The sequence below is a fragment of the Eurypyga helias genome, unplaced genomic scaffold (assembly GCF_000690775.1).
Source record: "Eurypyga helias isolate BGI_N326 unplaced genomic scaffold, ASM69077v1 scaffold4800, whole genome shotgun sequence".
NCBI classification, from domain to species: Eukaryota; Metazoa; Chordata; class Aves; order Eurypygiformes; family Eurypygidae; genus Eurypyga; species Eurypyga helias.
Genome location: NW_010223802.1, coordinates 1 through 14,141, shown reverse-complemented (window position 1 = coordinate 14,141; position 14,141 = coordinate 1). Strand labels below are relative to the sequence as shown.

The following is a 14,141-nucleotide window of genomic DNA, read 5'->3' as shown; positions in this document are numbered from 1 at the left end:
ACTCCAAACAAGCACAGAGCAAATTGCCCAAAGACCACAGAAACTGCAAGTTAAATCAGTCTTAATCCTTCTCTGTTGCATGAAGGAATTATGGACATATAGCAGATAAGGAACATATTTCATGCTACTAAAATTAGCATTCAAGTAGAATGGTACTAAATAGTTAAAGGTGACTACCCCCATCACCTTCCCAGACCCAGAATAGTTGTACTATTTATTTTCCACTCCTATGGTCACGCACAGAAAGGTTCCAGCATTTCAAGTGATCAGTGTCTTAGAGCCATTACAATGAGTTGAGTTCCCACAGGGAAGGGGATAGTGGCTGATGGATGCTCATGGCAGGGGATTTCTGTCATTACACATGTACCAACAGGGGCTTTTCAGCACTGAGACTCCAGGGGGAGGCTGCCATGATTAGCTACCAAACCACAGCTCTGCTATTACTTTGTGCAGGTGGAGCAGCTACCAAGATCCAACTAGCACTGCCATGAGGGATAACTGCTAACAACCACTGTGAGCTTGTGCATAATATCCTTCGCAAGGACTTTACACTTACCTGGCAGGCAATGCTTTGACCTGTCGTCATGCAGCATCTCTGCCAATGCTACTACCTCTTAAGAGCCTGCAAGAGTAGTTGTACTTTTAGCAACTGTCAGTCCTAACTTAGGAATCCAGCTGGACTCCTGTGGAAGGAGATTGATTTGGCCCAGTACCCTGCAGAATATTACTACAAAACTCAGATACTGTCTTAGCCATCTGGGGTGCTGCTGAAATAACTTAAGAAACACTTAAGTTCTAGCTGGCAGTAATAGTGTAGCCTACTAAAGCTTTCAACTTAGGAGATACCACATTAGCACTGAAGTAAAAGTAGTAGAGACCAATACTTGAACTGCTTAATTTTTATTTCCTCCCCATTCTGCATTTAAGATTTACAGTGGTTTCTTAAGAGCATTGTTACCTGTATTCCTCTAAGAGGTAACAGACAAGATTGAAACAATCATACATACAAAATTACTGATGTTTAAAAATTTTTGGCAATCACAGTAACCCGTTTTTTCCTATTGCCATTGCCCCAATCATTGAAAAAAGACAGTGTACAACAATTTACATGTGAAGTATTTCAAAGTGCTTGATAGTGATTTTCCAAGAATAATATAATATTTACAAGTGGCCTATACACATATGTACAGGTGTTACAAGTTGTGGCTGGAGTATGGCTTTCTATGGAAAGTGCTTTATATTTGGTCAGTGGTGTTGATGACTGACCAATCCAAGGGTTACTGATAAAACAGCAACCACTAGAAGCTGAGTTGTTGTGGACAGGTATTTACAAAGAGTTAGTTGGTAAGCTGTATAAAATAGCTATTTACATGAGTGTTCCATACATACAGAAAGTATCTTCTTTCTTCCAAAAATGGAGGAAGTCTTTCAGCCACAAACCTGGTTACTATCCCCAAAGAGTGTAAAACGCAAGTAAACTGAAGTGATTGCTGATCCAGTGCTCACACCGTATCATCATCTGTGCTTACAACAGATATCTGTAGAAAATAAGTACAAATTAGCTACAGTTGTACTAATATGGAGGTACAAAACAATGCACATTGCTACATGGCCATTTGAACAGGGGCTAGTTCTGTAGGCTAATGACCACATTCAGCACCAGTTACTCCATCCACTCCAGTAGTGTAGTTGCCTACTACAACTTTAACCTTGAATAAAAGGACAACTTCTCAGCTGATTTAGCTCAGTAGTTTGGATACACCCAGCAGCTTTCAAGACAGAGACCTCTCCTAAACTCAAGTCACATCATTTGGCAGTCTTTATGTCTACACTGAGGATCGATCTGAAGCCTCAAACATGTCAATAGATTTACTTACTGCAGGGTAGGTATGTCCTACTGAACCACCGTGTCTTCCAATATCAATTGTGAGGTCCTCTTCTGTAGTTTTCAGGTAGACAGGATTATCAAAATTCATGCTCTTCATATTCTTGTGCTGCCAGTTACGCCACATGAAGTAGCCAGCTACTGCAGCCATCACCATAAAGAAACAGATTGCAAATATGAAGTAGGTTCAGGTAAAGCTCCTGACCAAGAGTGGCTTGTCCCACTGCAAATGGTCCCAAAAGCTAGTGAATGCTGTACTCACAGGCAGGAAGAACAGTCCAAGCTGCTGATATTCCTCCAGCTGAAGTGATTTCAGATGTTGTACCACTGATGTTGAATCCTGCATAAGAATTTGAAGTAGTGAGCTTGCTTACTGACAGGCTCACAGACTGTCAAGATGCAAGCACTTCCCAAGCTCAGAATCTGTTATCATATTAGCTTCTCAGTAACACTGCAAGGAAAAAAAGTGGGCTTCATCCTATATTAGTAGAAAAGCTTTTTATTGCTTGCCTTCTCTGAACACTCCTAGATTTCATGGAACCTATAGGTTCCACACTGTCATTAAGTGAACTAATCCTGCTTATCACATGCTCCAGCTGTTGTACTACACACGACCTGACCTCTGTTCTCTACTTGCATGCAAAAGAGAAGACTTCAAGTAGGCTAGTGGGTCAGTTTGCATTTAATTTCTCTACCATTTAGCAGTCTGAGTTATTGGGACCAGTACCTCCAGGAACTAGTCCAACAGTTGTAGATTTTTCTGTTGTACTGGTGTCTTTAGCCTCAGTGTAAGCCACAGTTGTTCCAGCACCTGAAACTAATTATAGATCAAGAACCCAGTTAATTCTGAAGTTCTGCAATGGCTTAGCTATAAAAGCCATGGTAGTGAATGTTTAGCAGATGGCAGAATGATCATGCACCTTGTTAGCTTTACTGGAAACACTGATACTAGTTATCTCACTAGCACACCCTCAGCTAAGGGTTTTGGTAAAAAAAAAAAAACCAAAACCCCACAACCAGTTCCCGGAACAAGTCTAGACAGTTAATCAGGCATGAATTACAGGTATTTAGAGCCATGACAACAGTAAGTCACCCCACACCTCCCTTAGTTTTTTTTGAGTGTGACTTCAGTTCCTCAAGTTTAATGGTTAGGTACAGTCTTTGATACCTAGAGCAACTCTTGAGAACAGCCAGCTGAGGACAGTATCCTTGCATTCAGTGCTCTGTGGCAGGGAGAATCAACATGCAGTAAGTTAAGTGGCACCTTGGGGTTTCCAGTTCCACTCCACTGGACATACAAGCCTGCCATAAAGTCAACACTGAGGGTAGTAGCAGCAGCAGCATGTTTGTTTGGACCACAGAAGACGGTCCAAACAAACCTCCTTGGCCAGCAACATTAGCTTATCAGCTTTTCAACACTATATACATACTGTATAGCCATGTTAGTTTAAACCTCTTGTTTTGTAAGACAGGGGGCTTGGTATGTTTTGTACACGAGCTTGCTCTCTACAGAAAGCCACATGAGTATAAGGTCTTGTTGCTAATGATGGTGATGCAGAAGCCAAGCATGGACTTTGAACAGTACCTGAAGACTCTGAAGACCAGCTTAATGCATGCCAGAAAACCACCCCCTCCAAGATTAACTACATCAGATTCATTCATGCCAAGCTGTCAGCCTATACTGCCATATTCACCTCCAGCAGTAACAGTACCCCTGTTACTTCCTCATCCATCCTGGAAAATATTTCAATCATGTTACCATACCTGCACATCTCAGACCATCTGCCTGCAAAAAGTATCCAACAGGACATGCACAGGTGTACTTTGGAGAATGATCATTTATCTGAGGAGCAGGCAGGCACAGGTAACTACAGCCTCCATTTGCCATGTTCTCTTCACACCAGTTCCTGCCTGTTAGTACAGAAATTGACACAAGTGAACCTTCATACTCTGGGTGTATAGCATAATTATTTGCTCAGTAATTGCTCTATGAGAGTTACTTGTCCACAGTTACAAATTTCTAACTGCTCTGCCTAAGAAAGAACAATTGCAACTATACCTTCTCTCTGCCCCAGTGTGGATGCTTATGCTAGATGCTCCAAGCACTCTAAGTAGAAATGAAGTAGGGAGCTATATAGGGGAGGGATACCATTTGCCACCACCCAAGTAGGGCAGGCTTCTTACAAGTATACACTAACATAACTATAAACTGTATTAGTTACCTGAAGGCTGAACAAGTTCATGATACACAATGATGTCCTGTGCGTCATTGAGGTTGTTCACCAGGGTAACCAATTCAGATCCAGTAAATTTGTTGGCACCATAGACTGCCTCATTCTCTCCATCAATCCAGTACACACGGTCCTAGAAGACAGTCGTTGCATACCATTACCTGTGTGTTATCAGAACCATAATTGCTAACCACATAGTAGCAAAGTGAGGATCTTTGACAATTACTACAGGAAGTCATTCTTACCTCAAATATTGTTAGAGCAAGAGGATGAGGAAGGAACATATGAGACTTCAGCACAATTCTACGGTCCTGGCCATTCAAGTCCACACTTGACAGCATATGTAATTTAGAATCAAGCCAGTACAAACGGCTTTTTACAAGATCTAGGAAGGGAAAACCAAAACATATTTACTATCTACATAGAGATAACCCCCAAAGCTTCCTCCAAAAGTTGAAACGCTCACAGGTTCAAGAAAAGTTGCAGTGTTGCCCTAGTTTCTTACCATACCAGGATGCAGAAGGCTGCTACAGTGCTGCCTAAGTGGCCTGTGCCTCAACTACCAGATAAAGCAATGCAAGAAAAGTCACCATTTCAGTATCTGCAAAGTGCAATGTGTGTTTACTGTAGTGTCTTCAGGCACACAGGAACTTCCCATTCTCAGATGTTCAAATTAGTTCCCTGAAGGATGACCTTGGCTTTCATAGCAAAGGAAATTGCTAAAGCTCCAGAATACCTCTGGCACAGAGACAAGTTCAACATACCTAGAGCAATTCCATTAGGCCATTGGATTTCTGTTGTCACAAGCTGCTGTCTGTCAATCTGCTTTTTCAATTTTTGCTGGCTCACCCCAGTCTGACCAGTACATAAAGCTGTGAAGCAGAATTTATGTTGTATGATGCACTATAGTACTGTGTAGTATCACTCTTAATTATGACCAATAACTAAGAAAGGCTACCTAAGTCATTTATCAGGACATGGAGTAGCTGGTAGGTCCGTTCTTTCAAGAGAACTGGGACAAATACTCACCCAGAGAGAGGATCTACAGCAATAGATGCTGGCTCTCTCAGCTCAGAGAGAAACAGAACCTTTCTTTTTGTGCCATCTAGGCTAGCCACTGAAATGGTCTTTGCGGTTGAGTCTGACCAGTAGATGTTCTTATAAACCCAATCAACAGCAATTCCTGCAGGGCTGTGTATGTTGTCCAGGATTCTGACATGTGTTCCAACTTTATCACGGGTATCAATAGAGGCACTGGAAAAGAAGAGTTACTTGCTTTCAACCCCCACAGATACTACCACTTGGCATACCTCAAACACTGCACACAGATCTCAGGCAATTTAGAAGATGCACTTGTGATTCTCCAGAGTGCCTTTTGTAGGACTGTAGCAGCAGCTACTACGAAGGGCAATAAGTATACACCTTGCTAGTTGTGGGATCTTGCACCTACTGTATTTTGTATTTAGGACATCAGGAATTTAGTTCTCTGAGCCTAGAAATGTATCTTGGGTAAAATGTGTGATGGTTTAAGGGAGCACACTAGGGTTCAGAAACTGAGTTCATTTACCTGAAGATTGCTTTTTGGCTGAAGTCAGCCCAGTAAAGCTTTCGCTCAACAATATCAGCATCAAGAGCAACAGTGTTTCTCAGCTGCTCTACCAGCTGAATGTATTCTTTCCTCTCAAGGCCAATCTTCCTGATATCCCGGCGGTTGGTAAATATTAGACATGGTTCTTTCCCTGTGAAAACAGTGTAAGTGTTACCTGTACTTCTAGACATGCAGTCACATACTGTTCTTGTATGACAAGTTTTAAGAGTCATCATACTTAGTATTTGCCATTCCACACTCACTGGTGGATGCTGACAGATGCCTTGGCTGTACCATACCTCCTCCTTTTCTCCCTCCACAACTTGATGAGGAGGGTCCAGGGAGTAGACACAAGCAGTTTATGCCAGGCAGCTTTAAGTACTGTACCATGGCATCTTTCAAAGTGTTAGGACTGTTCAGGTCTGTGCAAGTTATGACTATAACTGTATCACTGCATCAAAACTACAATAGCAGTACATCACTTGCTACCTCCTTTTAAAGTGAAGATATACAAAGTCTTATGCCAATACTCACCCACTGCTTTGCACACCCCAGTAGCAAGATCCATCTGATAGCCACGGCTACATTCACATTTGTAGCCCCCTTTCAGATTGATACAGATTTGACTACAGATACCAGGATTGTGGCATTCATTGATATCTGTAAAGACAACAATTTAATTTGCTCTCATCTCCAATACCATCAGTAGGATCCATGTTAGCCTACTTGATACTTGCCTCCACAGGTTCTCCTGTCTATAAGCTCAAACCCAGCTGGACAGTCACATTCATAACCAGTAACAAGATCTCTGCAGATATGAGAGCATCCACCGTTGTTCACCAGACATTCATTTATGTCTAGAAGAGAAGAATTGGCCAGTTCTGAGACAGCACACATATTTAGTCCTAAAGTCTTGGTCACAGAATGCCTTACCAGATACCCATCCATTTTCTAATGATGCCTACTATATCTGATAAACTACTCCGGCACTTGAAGAACACTACAAGTTCATAAATATGAAAAAATTCATATTTGCTCAGCTATCAGCATGTAATTGGTATTACAAGTTGGCAGCAGACAAAGAGTGAGATTCTTGGAAGCTTCAGAGTTTCTAATGCCTTGCCTTCTGGTCATGGAGAAGTCATCCCAATAGTCACTTTGGCTACAATAAAACTAGCCTATTGGCTAAGTTACTCTCAGTTCTGTCTGCCACCAAGGAAGTACAAATGGGCATTCCAGACTGACATCCAAGAGCCCACAGAATATACCTAGTATGCCTAGTGGTCAGTATTTTGTAATGAGTTTGTTCACTTACTACACTCCTTGAGGGGCTCATCACTCCAATCCTTGCAGTCTCTCTGCTGGTTACACACTTTATTGACATCTATGCATTCTCCACTTCTGCACTTGAATTTGCCAGGTCCAGAGCACTGAATAACTGAGAATGAAGACAGTGTGACTACGAGCCTCAACTGGCATTCTGCAAAGGCTTTATTCTTGCTTAGTTCCACACTTACCATTGTTACAATTTGCTTCATCAGTACCATCCAGACAGTCTCTCACACCATTGCACTGCCTACTCCCATGGATGCAGTTTCCATCTTCACACCTGAACTGGTCTGGTCTGCAGGTCCGAGAAGCTGAGGATACAGCCATTACAGACTTAAACTCCTGAGATCTACTGAAATGAAGAAAATAAAAAAGAACCCACCCAGCACCTCCTAGAGGAGAACCAAGTTAACTTACGGCAGTTGATTTCATCACTTCCGTCTTTGCAGTCAGGATCTCCATCACAACGCCACTTTTTGTGGATACATTCACCTGAGCCGCATTGTACCTCACTGGCAGAGCACTTCACAGGAGGCACAGGGTGGCGGCCACATTGCTCTAACGATTCATCTGAGTGGTCAGAGCAGTCAGCATCATCATCACACACCCAGCTAATGGGGATGCAAGTGGAGCTCTTGCACTGGAACTCATGAACTCCACACGTAGGAGGCGCACACTCTAGCTCATCACTGCCATCGCTGCAGTCATCTTGACCATTGCAGACAAAGCTCTTTGAAATACACCGCCCACTGCTGCATGTGAACTCTGCTGGACTACAAGTCACATTGCCTGGAGTAACAGGAGTAAGAGATTAGCAGATTAACACAAGAAGGCAGATTTTTGTATAAAGTCATTTTGCTTTTCAGTGTCTTCATCAGCTGTCAGAAGATCAGCATCCTGTATAAGGCTGTAGAAGAACCTAACTGACCACCTATAGGACACATGGGCCCCACACAGACTGTCCTCCTTGCCTTTGGATATTACAAGTGAGAGGCATCAATTCTGAGCTACTCAGTAAAAATAACCTCCTTCTGAAGCAGCTAGTCTGTTCTGCTTCAGAGTGCAAGCCCTTCAGAAGACAGGCTCAAACCCTGTGAACCAGAGACAGAAGATAAGAGTACAGAATAAGTAAGGTAGCCAGATCATCAGCATGAACTGTAGTTTGAAACTGAATTGTTTTGTGCTGGTCCCCAGGACAGCAGTGGCCCACTTGCTTGGACAAATGGAGATAACAGACCAAGATCTTGCACAAGTTGAAACTGTGGTATTAAACACACCCACACAACTTAGGCCAGTACAAATTATGCTGCTTTAATAGCAGCATAGCTAGCAGTTCAGTATGCCTAGATTACCAGTTTCCTTATAAGTGCTGTCTGGAGATTTATTGGTCAGATTAAGGAGTTTGCTTGCTGAGTAAGGCAGCAACCCCAGACACATATAGCAGACGTCTGGAGACCTTGCTCAGTCCATCCAGTTACGGTGACTCTGATGGAAGCCAGCCTGATGGCCTTTGTTACAGCAAATTTGTCTCAGGACACCTCAGACCACTCCTGTGTATGCAAGTTCATTAGAACAAGCCAGGAGTGCTGCACTCTAATGCAGACAGTGGAAGCTTCACTTGCATACCAGCTTGAAGTTGTACCCCCAACCCCAAGATTCGCTGGTCTGCACTTTCCAACAAGAGCACAGAATGCTCCAGGACAGGGCTATAAAAGCAGGTCAGATGTGCCCTTGGCTACAGGTCACTACTACATTTTTAGGAGACCATTTGTTAACATAAGCAGCAACTAGAGTTACCTGTTGAGAAACTCTGCAGAGAACAAGTTCTGATGGTTTCCCTGACATGTGACTAAGCCTATGGTTATTGCCAAAGTTAGCCAGAGACAGATATTTAATACCTTAGGTTGCTGTAGTTCTTAACTTAGCAGGACAGAAGAGTGTTAGAACAACTCCACTTTGTTAAGCAGGCTGCAATACAAGATGAATGTAGGTTCAAGAAGATATTGATACTGTGAGAAAATCATCATCCCAGGATTACTGCCCAGCTAGGTCCTTTACAGACAAGCCAATCTCAAATAGAATTACGCAGCCACTCTTTCTTCCCTTACCACAATTCTCTTCATCTTCTCCACTGTCACAGTCTTTTTCACCATCACATTTCCAGGACACTGGGATACACTGGGTTGACTGAGGACCACAGCTGATTTCATTTACTCGGCATGTTCTCATATCTATTGGAAAAAGTTTAAGTTCAATTTAAAAGTTCGGAAATTTAAGAGCTACTGAACTTGGGTTTTAACAGTTGTCCTTAAAGTTGAGACTGAAAGGTTTCAGCGCAGGACAAAGTTGCAGTTAATTAGATGACTGCTTCCATTTAAGTTGACAGCTCTGTTATGGATGAGGTTATGCCATTTGTAGTGTTCAGTAAAAAAAGATACTTCCAGCTCCTTCCTAATAGATTAGTTTAAGGGTATCTTCGCAGTTGTAGTTTTGTGACTGCGCAGCAGTTACACTGTAGAAGCTTGAGCTATTACACATAATAGTAGGCAGGAGTAATGCCAAAGTGCAGTAGGAATTGGGGCTGAAGTATTCCTCAGCGTGGATCCTATTGATACAGGTAAGTGAAGCTTCACAGATCTCTATTCCTTGATTAGTTTCCACATTTAAGACTGGGGTTATAACTGCAAGACTTCACAGTTAAGTCTCTGCACTTCCCACCCCCACAACGTGTAGTCAGTCACTCAGTTCCTACACTAGCTCTCATTATCTTGCAAAGTAGTTGTCTTGGAGGACAGTGATCACTTGGTTAACAAGCCGCAGTAATCAGCAGGCTTGCCATGTTGTGCTTGCTGCTTCTGACTGTCAGTAAGACCTTGTAATTGGTATTTGTTACCAGGTACAAGTGCAGAGTCCCGACTCAGTTCTGCAGCTCTGTAAGAGTAAGAAGTCTTGTCAAGACCCTGACGTGGCCAAAGCCAAGCTAGCACATAGCAAGGTGCTCTCCAAGACAACAAGTTCTTCCTTCCTTTAGGAGGAGAAGCCATGCTGCAAGCAGGCAAGAATTCAAAATGCTACTCCCCACATGCTTGCCTATACTGACAAGCCAGGCTCACTTACGGCACAGTTCAGCACTCTCGTCAGACCCATCCTCGCAGTCCGGATCCCCATCACACTGCCATCTGTTAGGCACACACTGACCACTGATGCACACAAAATCAGATTCAGCACATGTCTTCTTCACTACAAGGGAGAAGGAAAGCCACTTGTTTAGAGAACACAGTTTAGCTTGTTTTTTTTGCAACCAGAGACAAGCTACCTTGACCTAGGAAAGTGAGGGACTATCACTTGTTCCTGGATGTTTGGTGCCATGCTCCACCACCCTAATGACAGCACTGTTTAACACTTCCTTTATAGTTATAAGGTGCACAGAGAAACATTTGTCTTCCTGTAAGCAGGCAGTAGAGGACTGCTATTGTTGAGGGACTTTGCTGCTGTAACAGCTCTGCTTTCAATGCACTTGAGTTAAAGTATGGTGTATTGCTGCGGTTTAACTCTGTCCTGACTAAAACCAGCACATCTATTGATATTATTCAGATTTTGAACTCTGCATTTATTATCAATGCATCTGATTGTCATTACAGAAGCATGTATTATGTAAGCATTACAGTTTAGGTCTGCTTAACCAGACTAGCAGTCCAACCACACCAGTGTGGGATATCCAAGTCTGTTTTGCCTTGTCTGTAAGTACATCTAGTAATCCATCTTGGCCTCTATGTCTGCTTAAAACAAGAGTTTGCAGCCAAAGCTAGACTAAGTGTTTATGAGACTCATCAGAATCGCTTTCACATATAAAACAGGGCATTTAACCATGGAATATCAAACAGCTTCTGCATCCTCAAACAGCAACTGATAATAGGCTTGCATTCTATTCTTGACAGTCACCACTCTTGCAAATAAGAGTTTTGGTCATGAACTTTTCTCTCAGTCATCATTTTCAAGAGAATTCCATTTCCAGAAGACTTTCTTCAACTGCCTCAGATGGATATAAGGCATAAAGGTAGTCCCCCAGTTGTTGTAGGGAATCTGTCCTCTACTCTGAATTCTGTTAGAAGTGCTAGACAGGATAAGCATCTCTCCAGCTACCCACTGTTAAGCTCTCACTGTCAATTAGCAAGTATTACTACAGCGGTAAGTACTTTTGAATACTTACCACAAGCACTCTCATCACTGCCATCTAAACAGTCTTCATCACCATCACATTTCCAAAGTAAAGGAATACAGCGTCCATTACTGCATGGGAATTGGGATTCCTCACATTTTGCTCTCATACCTTCAATGAGAAAAGGAACATAAGGCCCAATACTGTTTAGTAATACTTCACTGCTTTCTCCCACTGCTGATCCAGAAGTTACCCAGGAATAATAAACAGCATAACATCAGCATGGAGCCTGATCTGAGCTCCAAATCTTTATAGTCACCTCAGAATCATTAAAGCAGAGCCAAAGATTTCCTTCACAATACAAGTGCAGAGTTTAAGCACTATAACAAGTCCACCTGCCAGACAACAGTAAACCAGCCTCATTCTACTGAGTTTCTCTTGTCAAGGCAGAAGAATGCATGCACATTGCTGTCTAGTGCCTAGCACTGCATTCTCACTCTTCAAACTTTAGGCAAACTGAGTTTAGACTTGACTAATGTCAAGCTAGATTAGCATTTCAGTACCTTGCTGCTAATGCATTACAGCAGAATCCCCAAGAGGTCTGAAAAGATAGCTTAGATAACTGTTCTGTGGTTGAACAACAAGTCTTCATGATTTAAGTTATGCCTCAAACAAGGGCAGAGACATTTCTTACTAGACATAAAGAAGTGTGATTACTTATCTGGATCTTACTAGATCAGGTGTGATGGCAAGAGAGCAAGATAACTTACCACTTCCTTATGGAATGGAGTCAGAGTACAAAAAAAACCCAAAACTGAACATCAGCTTTTGTGCTCTGTATTTCCATCCCTTTTCAGAATGGAATTTTCTAATAGCGAGGTTTTGCAAGGCTTCTATTGTTTGGTCAAGAGCTACAAGCTAATTGCTTGCCTTGTGCTAGAAGGCATACCCAAGCCAGCTTAGAGAACACTCAGCTACTAGGTTGCTTTAAACTTGACATCACCTTGCTGTCCAGTAACTTCTACCAGAAGCAGCCATTTGCTTGCAAGCCCTGGTCATGCAGTATTCCAGTTACTGCGCTACCACCTAAAATATTCAACAACTGACTCCATCTAGTTTTGAGACATTCTCATCCAGGATTTCAGAGTGAGAACAGTCAACCTTTCCCAAAATAGCATACTAGATACTAGACTACGCCTGCCACTCAGGAGATCCCAAAAATAACTCCAGTCTCTCACAGAGAAGTCACTCACTTCTCTATTTCAAGCAAAGACTGCTTAGTACTTTGCAACTTAAAACATAACATCACTTGCCCAAACGCTGAAGGGAAGCTACACACAAGGCTAAATGAAACCGCTTGGAACAACAGCTACCACTTTAGCATTACAACCCTTAAAACAAGCCATTTGAAGAAGGCATCATCACTTCTGCAGCTGATACCAAGTGAAATATCAGAGCAGCTACTTTTGTTAAACAAAGAACTGACAGCATCTGTGGGTTAACACCCACACAGGTGCAGAAAGGTAAAGGTCATAATCTGTTGTTACTGCTGACGGTGTCTATCAAACTCTAAAGGCCACTTGGAGTGAGCTCCAGTCAAGATGAAGGTTAGCTCCAGCCAGTAGCTAATTGTGGTTCCCTGTCTTACATCAAACACACTTCTGCAATGCCAGGTAATCATTTAGTCACAACACAACCAGTCCAATCTACTGCTATTTGAGACAGTCACACCTTGGCTGCAGCTTCAGTCAATAGACACAACAATTTTTAGATCAGCATCAATTAGCCACTAATTCAAAGCTTCTCTTCATGTGCTACTTATACACCACAAGCACCTTCACACCTTTTGTCCTCCTTGGGATAAAGCTTAGGCAAAAGGTGTAGGGACCCAGTAACTTCACAGCCTGTAACCGCTAACACATTTATTTTACTGTACCCCAGGTAACTACTAACTAGAGGTTGGCTCATAAGCAGCTATGCATACAGGGTGAAGGAGCACAATGACTACTCATGTTATACTAGCTTTCTCCATACCTCTGCTGTCACTGTCTCAGCTCTTTAAGCAAGTTGTCAGATTACTTCTCTGGGCAGCCTCAAACATGTGACACTCGTGTGTTGTCATCTGACACCAAGTCCCAGATAAGCTTGCAACAGTGATTGGGAAACTTGGTGAGACCTCATACAGGAACTAGGCTTAGACTTCCCCCAAGACCCTGGCAATTACAACTACTAGTAGGAGAGAGCTGGTGGGGCCAGTAACTCAAATTGAGGTAAGACTCAGATTAACTTGGTGGGCTAGAGTTGCCCTCCACTTTCTAGATCTCGTTCGAGTTTCTGACCGGAGTGCGCTAGCAGTTTCAATGTCAGCCAGCTTGGTCCTTCATACTACTGCTGTTTAAGCATGTCTGCTGTAGTCCAGACATGGGAGCAATTGAGGAGTGACTGACAGACATTTTCTCTCCTCTTCTTTGTAAGAGGACTGGATGCAGCAATCCTCTGGCTGGGCTCTGACAGACCCAGTGCCTGAACTACTGCACACAGTTAGGACAAGATCCAGCTACCTTTAAGCATACTTCATCAACACAGCCAAGATCTGACACTTAAGCCTAATTAGGGCACTAAACAGGAGATTAAGAACCATGTAACAGTGCAGACATCAACTGCCCACCTCCCACCTGTAAGAGTAGCCTGGACCTCAGCTCCTGAAGGAAGAAAAGAGTCAACCAGTTGATTACTATCTCCAGTCACGAGAAAGTTATTTTTAATTGATCAATTGGCTCAACATGCAGGCCACAGGGGCAACAGCTTCTCCGCTGGTGGGCAAGGCTGGAGCTCGCCACGGCCCGCACTACCAGCGAGGGCCCAGTCCGCAAGAAGGGATCCAGCGGTGGCAAGATCCAGCCTTGCCACCAGGTGGAGATCCCTCATGGTAGTTATCCCTCACGGTGG

The 14,141-nt window shown here is 42.9% G+C and overlaps 1 protein-coding gene across 1 annotated transcript; it reads right to left on the bottom strand.

Annotated features, from left to right (window-relative positions):
• Positions 1–887: 887 nt before the first annotated feature.
• Positions 888–14,120, bottom strand: LOC104510691 (very low-density lipoprotein receptor-like). The gene is given in 20 exon segments (XM_010153058.1): positions 888–1,538; positions 1,878–2,049; positions 2,150–2,225; positions 2,613–2,702; positions 3,650–3,796; positions 4,108–4,249; positions 4,362–4,501; positions 4,881–4,939; positions 4,941–4,988; positions 5,146–5,370; positions 5,684–5,855; positions 6,239–6,364; positions 6,442–6,561; positions 7,020–7,142; positions 7,222–7,344; positions 7,451–7,822; positions 9,142–9,264; positions 10,151–10,273; positions 11,244–11,363; positions 14,045–14,120. Coding segments are annotated over 20 exon segments (2,613 nt in total). The 3' UTR covers positions 888–1,502.
• Between the last annotated feature and the right edge of the window lie 21 nt (positions 14,121–14,141).